The sequence below is a fragment of the Rutilus rutilus genome, assembly GCF_951802725.1.
Source record: "Rutilus rutilus genome assembly, chromosome: 15".
Classification (NCBI taxonomy): domain Eukaryota; kingdom Metazoa; phylum Chordata; class Actinopteri; order Cypriniformes; family Leuciscidae; genus Rutilus; species Rutilus rutilus.
In genome coordinates, this window is record NC_140220.1 from 35,271,881 (window position 1) to 35,288,873 (window position 16,993).

General features: G+C 39.4%; 1 protein-coding gene across 1 annotated transcript in view; it reads right to left on the minus strand.

Moving 5' to 3' along the window:
- The window catches only part of rngtt (RNA guanylyltransferase and 5'-phosphatase), a 122,099-nt gene that overhangs the window by 41,782 nt on the left and 63,324 nt on the right, over positions 1 to 16,993 (minus strand). The window contains exon 12 of the mRNA XM_084431417.1: positions 10,409 to 10,477. Coding sequence (XP_084287543.1) covers positions 10,409 to 10,477 — 69 coding nt within the window. The remainder of the gene's footprint in view (positions 1 to 10,408; positions 10,478 to 16,993) is intronic.

Below are 16,993 nucleotides of genomic sequence, written 5' to 3' on the forward strand. Positions count from 1 at the left end.
TGCGCATAGAGAGAGAAGCGCATGTTAAATTAAACGTCATGCAGTAAAGCGCGGTGCTAATTTATAGGGGTGTCGCAATATATCGCAATTCAAAAATGCAACAATATGAATTGTGTATAGTTCACATGTATAGTGTGGACTATATATAATGTTGAATATAATGTATAATTATATTGGAATATTTGTGTGTCCTGATAATGCCAAATGTCTGATGTTACAAGTAAAAAGTGGCCAACACTATTTTAAATATATCTAGTCGGTGACAGAGTTCAAGCATATTCGTCTAAAATAATTCTGTATTTTCAGCTTCAGAATCATGAATATTTTTATTCTGGCGTTGGGATACTCCTTTGTTTCAAATGATAAAGCCATGTTGGAGGATGACGAATGAAAGGCGAACGTTTGGATTTCCTGCTTGACATAATTACCACATGGACCAGCCGTGTTAACAATCCGTCCGTCAGAAACCGCATGACTTCTGCAATTCCTGTGGAGTTTTTGTTCGGAGACTGACTTACTCATTAAAACTTGGTCGACTAAGCCTTTTCTCGTCACCTAATGTTTAGTTGACTAATAGGGGCAGCCCTGACAGATACAACTTCAATTTTAATAATATATCAGTAAATGTTGAAATAAACATTAAATTAAGATTAATAAATGTTTTAGAATTACTTTTCAATGTGAGTTCATGTTAGATATTGTAGATAACAAATGGAATCTTATTGTAAAGTGTTACTGACTATTGTGCAAAAATGGTTCTGATGGCTATTGTACAGATATACTTAATATCCATACACTGTATGGCACAATGTCTGTACACACATGGCCTCATTTTGCACAAACTACTCCATTAGTCATTCAGACAACACACTGATTATGAGGTTTATAAACTGAGCAGAAATGCATGCTGGAATAATAGAGGAATATCTGTTTGTAAAGATTAAGAGATGCGTTTGACAAACCCTTGACAGAAACATTTCATAGTGAATATGTTTCCCTTGCTAACATGGCTCTTAATGACAGATTTTGAGAAGACGAGCGTGTGAATAAATGACAGGTCAGAGGTCAGCACAAAGCCAGCAGAGCCGTAACCTCAATAGTGAGTGATATCAATCGCCACGGGCAAACGCTGATATTAAGCGCATCTATCTCTGTCACAGATATTAAATTACCACAGGGCAATTTCCTTATGCACACTGGAGAACCGGCCCGGTCGTCTGATCGCGTAATTCAGTTATTTATCTGAAATACAGTTTTCATCAAACAAACGAGGAGTGGATGTTCATGGATTTTCATTACAACACTAATTTTATAGTATTTTTGCTTTCATTTTAAAAGCTCAATGAAACCTTGAGCATGTGTGAAGTGCGGTTTCTACAAACATCCTGTGACACTGTTCTCATGATAAGTATTAAAGTCAATCTGAAACCGCGTTCGCAAACCCATGATGCTTCCCTAGTGTGACGAATAGCAGGACACTCCGAGACAAAACTGGGCAAGGCAGGACTGGAATTATTCCATGAGGATTCGACTCAATTCTGTCACAGCTGAATGAAAACCTTGACTTAATAGTTATTTGGTTTTTGGTAAAGATTATTTGGCATTGGCGAAATGTAAAGTTGTTTAATTCATTAAGTAGATTTCATCCTTCAGCCTTATAATAAACAAGGTAATGAACAAATTCAATCGTCTCTTATTAAACGTGTGTTGTGATCTGCACTACATGTGCCTTTCCTTTCCAGACATCAAAGATGCAGAAACACCTGGTGTGTGTTAGATGTGCTGGTGTGTGTTAGATGTGCTGGTGTGTGTTAGATGTGCTGGTGTGTGTTAGATGTGCTGGTGTGTGTTAGATGTGCTGATGTGTTGGATGAGCTGTGTGTGTGTGCTGGTGTGTGTTGGATGTGCTGGTGTGTGTTAGATGTGCTGATGTGTGTTTGATGTGCTGATGTGTGTTGGATGAGCTGGTGTGTGTGTGCTGGTGTGTGTTAGATGTGCTGGTGTGTGTCTGATGTGCTGGTGTGTGTTAGATGTGCTGATGTGTGTTTGATGTGCTGATGTGTGTTGGATGTGCTGGTGTGTGTTAGATGTGCTGATGTGTGTTTGATGTGCTGATGTGTGTTGGATGAGCTGGTGTGTGTGTGCTGGTGTGTGTTAGATGTGCTGGTGTGTGTTTGATGTGGTGGTGTGTGTTGGATGTGCTGGTGTGTGTCGGATGTGCTGGTGTGTGTTAGATGTGCTGGTGTGTGTTAGATGTGCTGGTGCGTGTTGGATGTGCTGGTGTGTGTGTGCTGGTGTATGTTTGATGTGCTGATGTGTGTTAGATGTGCTGATGTGTGTTGGATGAGCTGGTGTGTGTGTGTTGGATGTGCTGGCGTGTGTTTGATGTGCGGGTGTTTGTTAGATGTGCTGGTGTGTGTCGGATGTGCTGGTGTGTGTTAGATGTGCTGATGTGTGTTAGATGTGCTGATGTGTGTTGGATGAGCTGGTGTGTGTTGGATGTGCTGGTGTGTGTTGGATGTGCAGGTGTGTGTTAGATGTGCTGGTGTGTGTTTGATGTGCGGGTGTATGTTAGATGTGCCGATGTGTGTTGGATGAGCTGGTGTGTGTTGGATGTGCTGGTGTGTGTTGGATGTGTGGGTGTGTGTTAGATGTGCTGGTGTGTGTTAGATGTGCTGATGTGTGTTAGATGTGCTGATGTGTGTTGGATGAGCTGGTGTGTGTGTGTTGGATGTGCTGGTGTGTGTTAGATGTGCTGATGTGTGTTAGATGTGCTGGTGTGTGTTTGATGTGCTGATGTGTGTTAGATGTGCTGATGTGTGTGTGTTGGATGAGCTGGTGTGTGTTGGATGTGCTGATGTGTGTTAGATGTGCTGATGTGTGTTGGATGAGCTGGTGTGTGTATGTTAGATGTGCTGGTGTGTGTTGGATGTGCCGGTGTGTGTTGGATGTGCCGGTGTGTGTTGGATGTGCCGGTGTATGTTAGATGTGCTGGTGTGTGTTGGATGTGCCGGTGTGTGTTGGATGTGCCGGTGTGTGTTGGATGTGCCGGTGTGTGTTGGATGTGCCGGTGTGTGTTGGATGTGCGGGTATGTGTGTGCTGGTGTGTGTTGGATGTGCCGGTGTGTGTTGGATGTGCCGGTGTGTGTTGGATGTGCGGGTATGTGTGTGCTGGTGTGTGTAAGAGCAGCTCAGGTGATGTGAAGTAACCTGGCACACATCAAAGGTAGAAAGATCAAAACAGACTTAGTTTTGCTTGTTTATCAGGGGGTGGTGTGTGTGTGTGTGTATGTGTGTGTGTGTGTGTGTGTGTGTGTGTGTAAAAGTTTCCCTGAAAATGTCATCAATCGCACGAGAGGCAGAGATGTGTGATTGGCTGGTGTGTGGAGGGGTTATTATAAACTCTTTGTAAACACAGCTGTCACTTTCCCATTGTCTTTCTGTGTGTTGTAGAGTAGACAGCTTCGTTCATTATAATGGCAGCAATTTAGTTTTGACACATTGCAAATGTCACACTTTGCAAGGTCCAAACTAAATGTGTGGCCAACTGAGAACATTTACTGGCCATGAAACATATATATTTTGTCACTATGACAATGGCTTGTTTCCAGTTATTTGGTTCGCAGTGTGGTATTTATGTGATAAGCCGGTCTCCTCTGTAAAACTACACCTGCCAGAAAGACCTTAAGATTAACACATCAGAAACTCGTCTTTGTATAAAATGGGGGGATTCAAGGTTTACAAAAGTGGTCTTGACAAACGACAACACTTTAGTAGTGCAATATTGAACAGGAAAATTGCATTTCTCCGAAAATGAATGGCTTTGCAGATGCTCTCGAGAAACTTTTTTATAGCACAATATAATAAGTTGTTGGCAAATAGAGCTGCTGCTAAAATTTACTGAAACAAAAACAATCATTGAATGAGCAAGGGGATAAAGCAGGAGGATTGCTTTTGCACCTGACAAATTACACTGCCTTCTCGTTGAGATCTACAAGAAACTGGCTGTTCCTCCCTGCTATGAGAAGCCCTAATATTGCCAAACCCAGGAAAAGTCAACACAAAATGAAGAAACATTCACTCTGTTGGCCTTTTTTAATGTAGATACAAAGTCCAGGGGCCGGTTTCACAAAGATAGACTTTGACTATGGCTTAGATACAGTAGATAGTCAGACTTCAGATAGACATCTAAATCAGACCGTTGCACTTAAGACTCTGACTATCTTAAGTAGGACTACACTGCAATGCATTCTGGGTAAAATAAGGCGGATCGAGTAAGTGCATTCAACCGCTCAGTGCAGTTTACCCCAGCGGAGAATATGTGTTTGTTGGAGGAGTGTAACAGTTACAAGGACATTTTACTTGGGAAATTTAGCGGAGAATGTAGTAACAAGAAGAAATGTTTAAATTAAGAGCCATTTTCCCTTTTCTTTTGGCTGTTTGTAATGTAACTGATTGTTACTGCTGGTTGCCAAGGTAACAGAGTCTTAGACCTAAGTTAGCCTGGGGGTAAGAGGTGTCTACATTTTTTGGTCTAAATTAAGTCAGTCTTTATTTTTGTGAAACAGTCTTGCATTAGCCTAGTCTATGAGCACATGTTAGACTTGTCTAACACTATAGACCGGTCTAAGATAGCTTTGTGAAACCGGCCTCTGCTCCAAACGCAAGGGAGCTGCTTCAGCCGGGTTTCCATATCAGGAAAGTGCACATAAGAAATCCTGAATGGAAATGCTTGAAATGCGAATAAACTCGCATTCAAATTTGCATTAAAAATGTGATGCACTTGGCAAAAAATGGATTATGTACAAACACTACATTACCCATGATGCTGTACAGAAAATTCCACCAATCAGAGTTGCACTAATGTCCTCCATTAAAGTGCGTCTCCACAACCTGCCAGAACTGTTCTGAGCGTGGCTGTTCACAGGTATAGTCCTCATGCGCCAGAGAAACGAGAGCGCCGCCATCTTTAGAATATTGTCTTTTAACTTCCGTTTTTGCGGTCGCTCTGTATATTTCTATGGCATTGCTAGCTTTTGAAGTGGATTTCACTTAATGTAAAGTTAACGAACGTTATCATGAGGACTGTAATGTTTACAGCAGATGACTTAACAAATGTCAGCCGACCGGGAAGATTTTAAAACGAGCCGTTCATTAATAAACACGAAAAATCGCTGTGAAAATACAGACCGGAAGACAAAAGACAACGAGCGCAGCGCTGAAAAGGGGCGGAGCTACATAAGGTCTACACGGTGATGTATTTGAGCCATTATTATGTGAGCTATTGCACTACATCTCCCCCCTGCAGCTTTTAAAACCAATGATTAATCGCTCTAATACAGCAAATACATCTCTCTCCCCAGAGAAATCTAGGAGGTCAATCAGCTGCTTCATCAGAGGGATGCGGAGGAAAAAGCTCAGTGTTTTTTGTATTCCCGAATTATCATAAAGGCACAAACCAAATGTGGAACATTGTGGAATGGAAAGCCAGCTATTGTCTCTTGAGAACACAGCGTCCTGCGTGAAATGGACATTTACATCCAAGCATTCGGCAGACGCTTTTATCCAAAGCATCAGTGCACATTAAAGTATACATTTTTCCATTGTGTGTGATCCCTGGGGATTGAACCCATGACCTTGATGTTGCAGGCGCCACGCTCTAACAGGTGAGCAAACACATACTGACTGATTTCAATGGTTCGACATGGAGAGAAAGCACATTGGATTCAATAAAGGCAACAGGAGATTTCGCTTTGTTCTTCGTCCTGGATGCATTTTTTCACTCAGCTAAACTGCAGCAAATTCTGGGATTCTATCCATTGGTTGATTGTCCATTATCAATAGTGCAGCGATGCACGAAACACCGGTTACTCAGAGGTCACTTCCAAACTCAACGAGGCGAAATCGCACACATTGAAAGCCGAACAACCTCGAATGCGACTCCTATTGTGACGGCTGAATCTCACTGAACAAAGGTAAATGTAATTGGGCAAAATAAAGGTGTCTTAGGAGGCAGCGAAGTTAAGTTGCCTGGTACAGGCGGCTCACCGAGCAAAAGCATGTTCAAGCTGTGGCAGGAAGACTTGCATCTGTAATACTTCTATATTACCTAAAAGGGAATGACCAGAAAGACGGGATATTGTTCAGCATCAAAGAGGGAGTCTGACACGCTGTGCTATCAGCGGATGCACACAAGGGCTTTAGAAAGGGTTGAATGGGCCTGTCTTTTTGAAATGCTAAAGAGATTTGGATTGGTTTGTTCTATAAAAATCCAGAAGCTGCAGGGCTGATCAACAACACTGTGCCAAAGTCATTTAACATTTCCAGAGGCAGGACTCCTCTTCTGTCCTTTTTTATAATTGCCACAGAACCTTTTGTAGAGCATAAAATAGCCTTTGCGCTATTGATGTCTTACTCTGTATAAACTGGCTTGACAGATCGAATCCCACTTTTTGACACAGTCTCATTGACACATGGAGGAAAACATCAGGCTGCAGAGTTAATACGCTGCACGATTTGATAGAATTAATATTCTGAAGTTGAACCTACTAGTAATACATATGGACCAACAGATGGTTCACTTTATTGTCGTAATAACGAATAAAATTAAAAACTAATGCTCCCAAGCCCAACACAAAAACATGATGTTATTTGTAAGAATGTTATTTGAGAATCTACAGTACTGTGCAAAAGTCTTAGGCATGTTAATACCCCCCCCCCCCCCCCCCCCCCCTGGTTTTAAGTCAGTTATTTATATCTTTTGCTGTAGAGTGTCAGTAGGAAATATCAGTTTACATTTCCAAACATTGTTTTTGCCATTAATTGTAATAATCCAGTGAGATTTGTGTATGCACAAGGAGTCTGACAACAGCCGGTATGATCTGATCTCACCATCATCGAGTCCGTCTGTGATTACATGAAGAAACTGAAGAAACTGAGACAGACTAAATCCAGAAGAACTGCGGGAACGTCTCCGAGACGCTTGAAGAATCCTTCCTGCAAAGCCACAGTACTGTGAAAAGCACTGGCACTCGTGTTAAAATGCTGTAAAGTGAAAATGCTTTCAAAAATAAAATCACAAATTGAATTTATTTATGATTTAACTTCTATTAACTAATTCAAATCAATATATGGTGTAACGACCCTTTGCGTTTAAAACGGCTTTTGTTCAGGTACACTTGCGCATAGTTTTTCAGGAAGCTTTGCAGGAAGGTTTCTTCAAGCGTCTCGGAGACGTTCCCGCAGTTCTTCTGGATTTAGTCTGTCTCAGTTTCTTCTGTTTCTTCATGTAATCACAGACGGACTCGATGATGGTGAGATCAGATCATACCGGCTGTTGTCAGACTCCACAAATCTCACTGGATTATTACAATTAATGGCAAAAAGAATGTGTGGAAATATAAACTGATATTTCCTACTGACACACTACAGCAAAAGATATAAATAACTGACATAAAACCATTTTGTTTTTATGTGTGTGTGTGGGGGGTGTGGGGGGGGGGGGGGCATTAACATGCCTAAGACTTTTGCACAGTACTGTACATCTCTGGAATTTAATTCCAAGCTCAACAAAGTAACTATCTCTGTACCTGTACATTACGTTCCTCACTTTGTCCTTCATGAGCAGCGGTTGCGTTCGCAGATTCTAGTACTCATTTTTAATGACCTACTTTCACATCTATTGTATGATTCACAAATATTAAAATGATAAATGTGTCTTGGCCACACAACTAAGCATATTTCTCCCCAGAATTTGCAGGTAAGACAGAATGAAAATAGACTGGCCATTATTTAAAATGTAAGTCTGCAACACTCCTGCCTGCATAATATTAATGAGTCCCACAACCTTGATCGTCTGGTTCAGGAGTGCTGGGTTTAGGTTGGATCCTGTGCAGGAAGGATGTTGAATTATTGAGCATCCCTGCTAAGTATGGATATGGCAGCATTTCATTTATGTCTATTTACAAAAAATATTATTAACATCCCCACTGTGTATGAATGAGATTTACTTTTAAATGTCTTTAGAAGGGCATTTAAGAAATATTTATTTTGGCTTTTTAATTTTCTTGCAAAATATAGACTACCATTCAAAAGTTTTGGGGGTCGGTAAGATGTTTTAAAATTATTATTATTTATTTGATAAAAAGAAAACTGTAATACTGTGACATATTACAATTCAAAAATACTGTTTTATATTTATATTTTCAAAATTATTCCTGTGATTAAAGCTATATATTAATTATTATATATAAAATATACTTTTTATTTGTGTAATGCGCGCTGTGAGTGTTTATGAGATTCCTCCAGTTTCCATCCTTTCACTTTCACTGGAAATACTCAGGCTGACCTCAGGACAGTATTTATTGAATTAAAATCACAGTTAATCACAACAATGAATTTAAAAAAAGATATCCCACAAAGCACGTTTGTCAGGTGTGTACCAGTACAAAGCCTCGTGTTTCCTCTCCTGCTCTCTGGAAAAGGTCATGTGGACTGACTGTCTCAGGGCTGATTTCATTGTTGTACATTATGCTGGATTCAGGGTCACGTGATTCTCTCTCTCAATACGAGGAGCTGGAGGACGTGTGGAAATGAGGATAGCACTGCATGTGAGGCTCGCTGAATACAAGATTGGAAATATTACACCACACCTGGCTAATGTGCACTTTCCCCAGCATTAAGACGACAAGAGCAGCTATGAGAGACGTCAGCAGAGAAAACACATGACACTATATGAATACAGGGCTTCTGAAGCCCATTTTTAAATCATTGATGTGATTGATCGGTTGTCACACAGGAATGTGGAGTGTATGTGTATGACCTTTACCTTGCATTTGCAAAAAGACTGAACAATATTGGATTATTTTTCTTTTTTTGATGAGTATTTGTGTGATTTCTGCAGCTGAAAGCGCCTCTCTCTTCTGTTGTGTTTCTAATCTGTCAAAGGCACATTGATGTCGAGCTTCTGCTTTGAATCCGGCACACCTGCGGTGAATCTCTCCTGCCTTTATCCCCCTGAGTCCTGCTTTTGTTTTTATGAATTTGTCTGCGACCATAGATTATCTGTTTTTAAAGTCACATGCCTGGTGAATTCTAATGTGGGCATCCTGGGCTTTCGTCTGAGAGTTCAAATGTTCGGGGGTTTGGCTATAGGAATTGATTTGTTTTTTAAATGTCTGCACAGCCCATTTATAGAAAGATGAACAACAGGAGTATGGGGTTATTATCATTTATTATTTGATTGAGCATCATGTTTCTTGTCAGTAAATATCTCAGTCTCAATATTCTGTGACTCCCCCCTCCACATTTAAATGTTATAACTTAGGAAATGCTAGAATGCACACAAGCCTTTATTATTATGACAAAAGTCATTCTAGAAGAAATTTAGGCTACAATTGTATTTGTTAAATAAATGTAAATGTGCACCTGCAATATCTTTGTTTTCTCAAAAAGCATAATATAATAAATAATAGTTTGAAATAGATCATTTTTTTAATAGGACAGTGTTTTTTGTTGATAATTAATAGATCAGGCTTGTATGGCTCACATAGTATGATAGTAATAGTAAGAATATGTAACACATACTCGAGGAAGAGTAAGAGCAAAAATATGAAATTTGATGCAGTTGCTGATATTTATATGGACAAATACTAATGTAAATCTACAACAGTACAGACTACTTAATAGCAGATAACAGCAGACTATTTGCATAAAAGGCATGTAAATATCAGCTGTCACTCTATATCTGCCAATAACATGTCTTAGTAAGATATTTAAATGCCTAGTTTTATGAACAAAGCTCTGTAGTTTTAAAACATTTAATACAATGCAATACAATGATTGAGAGATGAACAAATAAACCTTACGTTAAAGGATCATATTTGATACATCTAAAACAAAATTGTGCACGGATAATCAAGTAAACCAAAGTCGCTTCAGTCCAGTAAGTGTTCATGTTGAAATAACAATATAAACTATTTAAATATACATTTCTAAAGACAGGTGAACCACACGCTGAAGGTGGATGATTTACAGTTACACTAAAAGGCCTTTTAATTGCTTTAATTTGATCATGTTGATAATTGAGGCTTTAGAAACTCGTGTATCAAATATGATATAGAGGAACTAAGTCCTGGTGTAACAGTTACACATGATATTTGTGCAACATTCATAATTCATGTTTTTCTTCAAGCAAAGCAAAAAGCCTGTCTTTGGCTGAGAATTTTCTCAAGATTTGATTGAGTTTAAAAATCAGTTTAGTTTGCAGCTTGATGGCATTCATGCCCATACACACTGTATAATACAGCATAGTTGATGGACAACATGTTCATGTTAACCCTCTTATTTACTCTCTCTCTCACTGCAGGTAAAGTTACATCCAGTGTGTGTGTTTTGGTGTCAGACTCACCCCTATAGGCTGGAAGATAAGACCATCAACTTCATGGCTGACCTGCGAGGTGAAACTGCCCTCCAGGAGCTGCAGACAAAGAGGACAATGAGAATATATAATGTGTTTTTGGCATAAAGAACATGTAGCCTGCGGGCAGAGACAATCTCTTGGACAGAGGACAAGACATCGCTGAAAATAAACAGTAAAAAAAAAAGTAACGTTTCCAAAACAGATTTCTCAAACACTCTCTCCATCTGCCTTTGTTTGCGGGGAAAAAATGTAGCAGAGTCCCAAACTCACACCACTGAGCCAGGAGTTGACATGTCAGACTGCTTTAACACATGTTGAGTCGTTTAGAGGAAATCAACATATGAACTGGGAGAGTCAGAGTCTTTTAACATCCAAAAATGTATGTTTGCATGCAAGCAGTAAATTCATCATAAAAACAAATAAAAAACCGTGGCACTATCATAACATTATATTGTTTTGTTAGAGGAAGGGTGTGGCTCTCTGTCTGAACGACCAATGGCAGGACAATATGTAAATTCAGAGGCTTAAAGGGGTGGTATAATGCCCTTTTCACATGATGTAAAATAAGTCTGTGATGTCCCCAGAGTGTGTACGTGAAGTTTTAGCTCAAAATACCCCACAGATATTTTTATATAGCATGTTAAAGTTGTCGCTTTTTGAGGGTGAGCAAAAACACACAGTTTTTGTGTCTGTCCTTTTAAATGCAAATGAGCTGCTGCTACCGGCACAGGGGGGCGGAGCTTCAAGAGCTTGCACTCACACAGACGTGCACTGAAAATGTCAATGTTTATGTTCAAAACCGGAGTCAGACTCAAGACAATATTTCTGAATGGTTAGTTGATGAATTTATGTAGCGTATGTGTAGTTATCTTCATCATTGATTAGCATATTCTGTCTTGATAATCTATAAATCGTGTTCCGGGGGCGGGGTTTATGTAAATTTTAGGGTTAGTGATGTCACTAACCCTGGAGGAGTGTCATGTAGTCTCTACCAGCCGTTTGTTGTAGTCCTTAAAAAATGGTTTCTTTAAAAGCAAATATCTCCCTTTACTTTGAACTTTGAGTGTCGTAACTTTGCAGATGTTGTTTATGCTCAAACAGCAACATTACACACTAACTAAAGTTAGAAAAGTCAAATCATACTCAACCACCCCAAAATGACCATTCTGTTATCATTTACTCACCATCATGTCTTTCCAAAACCATTAGATCTTCGTTCATCTTCGAAACACAGATTTGCTTTCCCTCCATTGAATGTCCAATCCAACAAAATTGGCACTTCAAAAAGTTCATAAAGAGATTGTAAAAGTAATATCCATTTGAATCAAGCGGTTTAAGTCTACTGAAGTCTTACCAATTCTTCTGAAGAGAGACAATCACTTTATATAATGAACATTGATCAATTCCCATAGAGCACATCAAACAGGAAGCTGTAATGAGATTGTCTGATGTGAAGGTTTGTTCTCATGCGTCAAGCAAGTACGGTTGAGCTTCTGTTTACCATCCTTGAGTGCTTTATGTATGTGTTTATCAATGTTTACACGTGAATAAAAGCCTAAATCAAATCTGTTCATTATATAAAGCGATCATTTACCATCCCTTTATGACCTGTCAAACAACGTCCTGAAGTGTCAAAGTTTTGGGTGAGTGAACTTTCAATGCAGGGACAAGAATCTCTTCGGTTTCATCAAAAGAATGATAATTTTTGTTGAGAAGATGAACGAAAGTCTTATGGGTTTGCACTGACATGAGGACGAGTACGACTTATAGGACGACAGCATTTTGGGTGAATGAAGCCTTTAAAGCAGGGGTGTCAAACCGGTTCCACGGAGGGCCTAGTGTATGCAGGTTTTCTCTTTTACCTTGAACCAAACTGATTGAGTAGGTCACTAATTGGCTAAGATCTCCCCTCACCTGGTAGTCTAGGTCTTAATTGGGCACTAATTGAAGGGAAAGACCAAAAACCTGCATACACTAGGCCCTCCGTGGAACCGGTTTGACACCCCTGCTTTAAAGGTTCCTAAAAAAAACTGTTTAATCCATTGGGAATCAATTTGGGATCTGATAAAAAGCCGGGCATTGTTTAATCTGCACTGACGCATCAACAGAAACACTATAATAAAGTAAACAAGAGCCCAATTTGATTTCATGTTGACTTTGCAGAACATCCTTGAGAAATGGCGTCCAATATCATAAGTAAACAATGCATTATAAAGGGGAAGTGTAGAGAAACGACAGAAACAACAGTGTGAGACGGCGGCAGAGCTCTGGGATTTGCTGTTTTCATTAGCGTGACCCTGTCTATAGAGCGGCTGCCGTAAACGAATTCCTTTCTCATAAATGTTTCAAGACCTTGAGCCTGTCTGAGTTTAAGCGGATCTGTGTCGTCCATCTCGGCTTCACGACTCACCCTGACATCACACACTGTTCAATAGAAAAACCCCTCGACTCCTTTCATTACCGATAATCTGTGTTTCTCTACGACCTTACCCATAATCCACAGGGACTGTGTTATTTCAGCACAGCACACAGAGATGGAGCTCGACCCTCCACTCCACATTAGCGGCCTTACTTTCTCCTTTAATCTCTCTGAGACACGTCCGCTCTGCTGTTGAAAGAGGCTTGGAAGGCGTATTGAGATTCTGGTCAGTCAGTGAGTCTGCAGTCATGCGTCCTCAAAGCTCCTCTACACGCAGTCTTCACAGTCTGCTCAGGTAAGAGGCCAGTTTCCACATCCCACCCTGTTTAATGAGGACATCAGCCCTTAATGAGATCATTAACTCCCGCTAAACTGTTTCCGAGTGGCGTGTGAGATGAAAGCTTGGCCTTGAGCGCTGCAAACGTGTGGGACGAGTCTGAGACACTGAGGAACAGGGTGTTCGTGTTTTCGCTCCTCTTTCTTTCTTCTCTTCCTTTTTGTTTCTTATTTATTTCTATTTTTCTTTCTTTATTCTTTCTTCATTTGATCTTTCTGTATGATTTGGGTAGCACTTTATTTTACAGTCCCATTTCATATGTGCCCGGCCAAAGTTAAGGTGAGGTTTAGTGGTGGATTCAGTAAATAATACCACTATCATTTACTAAAATAATTACAATTATTCCTTTTTTGTAATTGTTTCATTTCTCTTTTGTTCATTTTGGTCTCGTTCATTATTTTCTTCCTTTTCATTATTATTGTTATTATTTTTTTATTTTGTTTTGTTCTCTTCGTTTTATCTTTTTTCTTATTGTTTCATTGCTTATTGTTTTCATTTGTGTTATTTTTCGTGTTCTTTCATTTTTGTTCTTTTGTTATTTAATTCTTTCTTTTATTCTTTTGTTTGTTCTTTCTTTTGTTATTTAGTTTCTTTTGTCATTTCATTTAATTTTTGTTTCGTTATTGTTTGTTATATTGTTTCGTTGTTCGTTCATTTGTTATTTCGTTCTTTCCTTGTTTGAACTACTAGAACTACTAGCAGGAGTACAAACTAGAATTGCAGCTATAATTGTGAAATGTCTTATTATCACACTATAACTTTATTGATTTAGTTAAAAGAATGATTAAATGCAAGATTCCTTGGTCAATTGCGGGCAATTTCCTAGTTTTCCCTCTCCCTATACGTGCATATCATACATTTGTCTTATATGAATTGTTAAATATGATTCGTCAGTTTCTGTTTTTTCTATTTGCGCGTTTGTGGAGTTGAATTTGTAGATGGCGAAGCAAATATCAATCAGCTGATATTTTAAAAAGCCTAAATTGGATGTACTGCTAAGAAACCCAGTCTAGCAATGAATCCCGGTGATTCCTGACAGAGACACTTGATTATGATGAGATCATCACTGTTTTCAACCGCAAGTCCCGCCGGCTCAGACTAAGATTGCAGGAGAACATGTAAAGGTAAGTACACACATTTTTCTCACTGTTTATACTTAAAAAATGTAAACATTAATTAATATATTGTTCATACTGACATACTTAAAAATAAAACAGGAAGAGCCATTTTATTGTGTCTGTCACGCATTGTAAAAAACGATATGATCAAGTTATATGGTTTTACATTACTTTAACTCATTAAAATAATTTAAGTCATTTACATTTTACAAGTTATACAAGATTCAACTTGACTTTTGAACTCAGTTTTAATATAATTGACACTGAAATGACTTTTACAGCCAATTTGATTATACCTCATTTAAAGCAGCAACCGAACTTACGTTTTTAAGTTGAAATAAGTGGAAATTTTTTACAGTGTAATTTATTTATAGGTTGTTGCTGTTTGGAAACTTTGAACTTGAAACTGTGCGTTATATTTGTTCTTGGTAATTTGGTGTGCAGTTTTCATCCTCTACGCTTTGCCCACCCTGTTTTATGAAGGCCCGTCTCCTTAAATATTTTTGGCCTCACCCCTGATACAAACAATATATATAATATACCAACCAAACCCTAATCCTACCCTAAGTACATGTTGTAAAATAATATTACTCAGTACTTAAATATATAATTACACTGTAACAATAACACCTCAAAATAAAGTGTAACCAAAAAAAAAAAAAACTCCCTTATGTAACTGTTTTAAAGGCCAGTAAATTAGAATATGTGTTATTATAAAACACATATATCATTATTTGATGTTACACATTTGGTTTGATTTGTTTGAACCCTCCATCCGTCCCGACCTTATAGAGGGCATCTTTAAATCATTAAATCAAAATGAATAAAAGTGTACTTCCAGGTATCTCCTGTGAAAGAATTAAGCTTTATCTCCTCGGTCTCCTTTTTGACAGTGCGTCATCAGTTTTTAATTGTGTTTAAATGCCACATAAGTTTAATGGTTGAGAGTAAAAATGCCTTTTCTCTCAAGAGAATGTCAGAACAGAGGTAGGAAGAGCATTGTCTAGTGGCTGAAAATCAATGAAATTAAAGAGGAATAATGGATGAAGGACAGAGAGAGAGAGAGAAAAGTGTCAGGATGTTGACAGGAAAGATTTTTAACCTTGACAGGATGATTGATAGGTCAGTTCATGGTGACAGGATGCACATAAATATGCAATAATTATAACTCAATTAGTGACAGGATATTTGTGTCGAGCGCACAGATGGGGTTTTGCCGCAATAAATTGTATTTTTATGGAAAAAGCATTGTTTGTGCTGGCAGGGCTTTATTGCCACATATACAATGGTGGAAAAATGTCAAAAGCACACAAAGGAAAGCACTTGCGCTTGTCAGATAATCGTATAAATGTATGAGAAATACCATAAATCAATTCACTAATGCACAAATAATTTGCAACCAAATGTAGGTCGTTTAGTATCTGCAACTGAACGTACAATTAAAGGATAATTCCGGTATTTAGCTCTTTGAGTCTCTTTTCTGGTTTGTTCTAGATGAACTAGAGTGGTGGACACACAAATGTTGACGATGGGTCCTGTCTCGACTTTTTGACTGGTTTAGAATCGCCTTTGAGCGCTTCAGAGTGGCTGTCTACGGGCACGAACACGAACATGTCCTTAAAACAACCCTTAACGTTCGTATTCAAAACTGTGCAACTCACCGAGTGGTTAGTGGTGTTCGTTGATGATTAAACACAAGTAGCGTAGCGAAATACAGTTTCTGTCGTGTTTTATTTGGCATTTAGTAAAATCCCATTGATTTCTGTTGGAGGACTCATTGCTGGTTGATATTACTGCGCTTCAGACTCAACTATCGAGCGGAAGTTTATACGCGGTTGTGAGATATCTGAAAAAATAGTTCCACTATAGCAAATAATACGGATTGAAATCATACATTGCGCCGATATACACTGCTCAAAAAAATTAAGGGAACACTTAAACAACACAATGTAACTCCAAGTCAATCACACTTCTGTGAAATCAAACTGTCCACTTAGGAAGCAACACTGATTGACAATCAATTTCACATGCTGTTGTGCGAATGGAATAGACGACCGGTGGAAATTATAGGCAATTAGCAAGACACCCCCAATAAAGGACTGGTTCTGCAGGTGGTGACCACAGACCACTTCTCAGTTCCTATGCTTTCTGGCTGATGTTTTGGTCACTTTTGAATGCTGGCGGTGCTTTCACTCTAGTGGTAGCATAAGACGGAGTCTACAACCCACACAAGTGGCTCAGGTAGTGCAGCTCATCCAGGATGGCACATCAATGCGAGCTGTGGCAAGAAGGTTTGCTGTGTCTGTCAGCATAGTGTCCAGAGCATGGAGGCGCTACCAGGAGACAGGCCAGTACATCAGGAGACGTGGAGGAGGCCGTAGGAGGGCAACAACCCAGCAGCAGGACCGCTACCTCCGCCTTTGTGCAAGGAGGAGCAGGAGGAACACTGCCAGAGCCCTGCAAAATGACCTCCAGTAGGCCACAAATGTGCACAGATGAAAGCAGGTTCACACTGAGCACATGTGACAGACGTGACAGAGTCTGGAGATGCCATGGACAACGTTCTGCTGCCTGCTTTCATCTGTGAAGAGCACAGGGCGCCAGTGGCGAATTTGCCAATCTTGGTGTTCTCTGGCAAATGCCAAACGTCCTGCACGGTATTGGGCTGTAAGCACAACCCCCACCTGTGGACGTCGGGC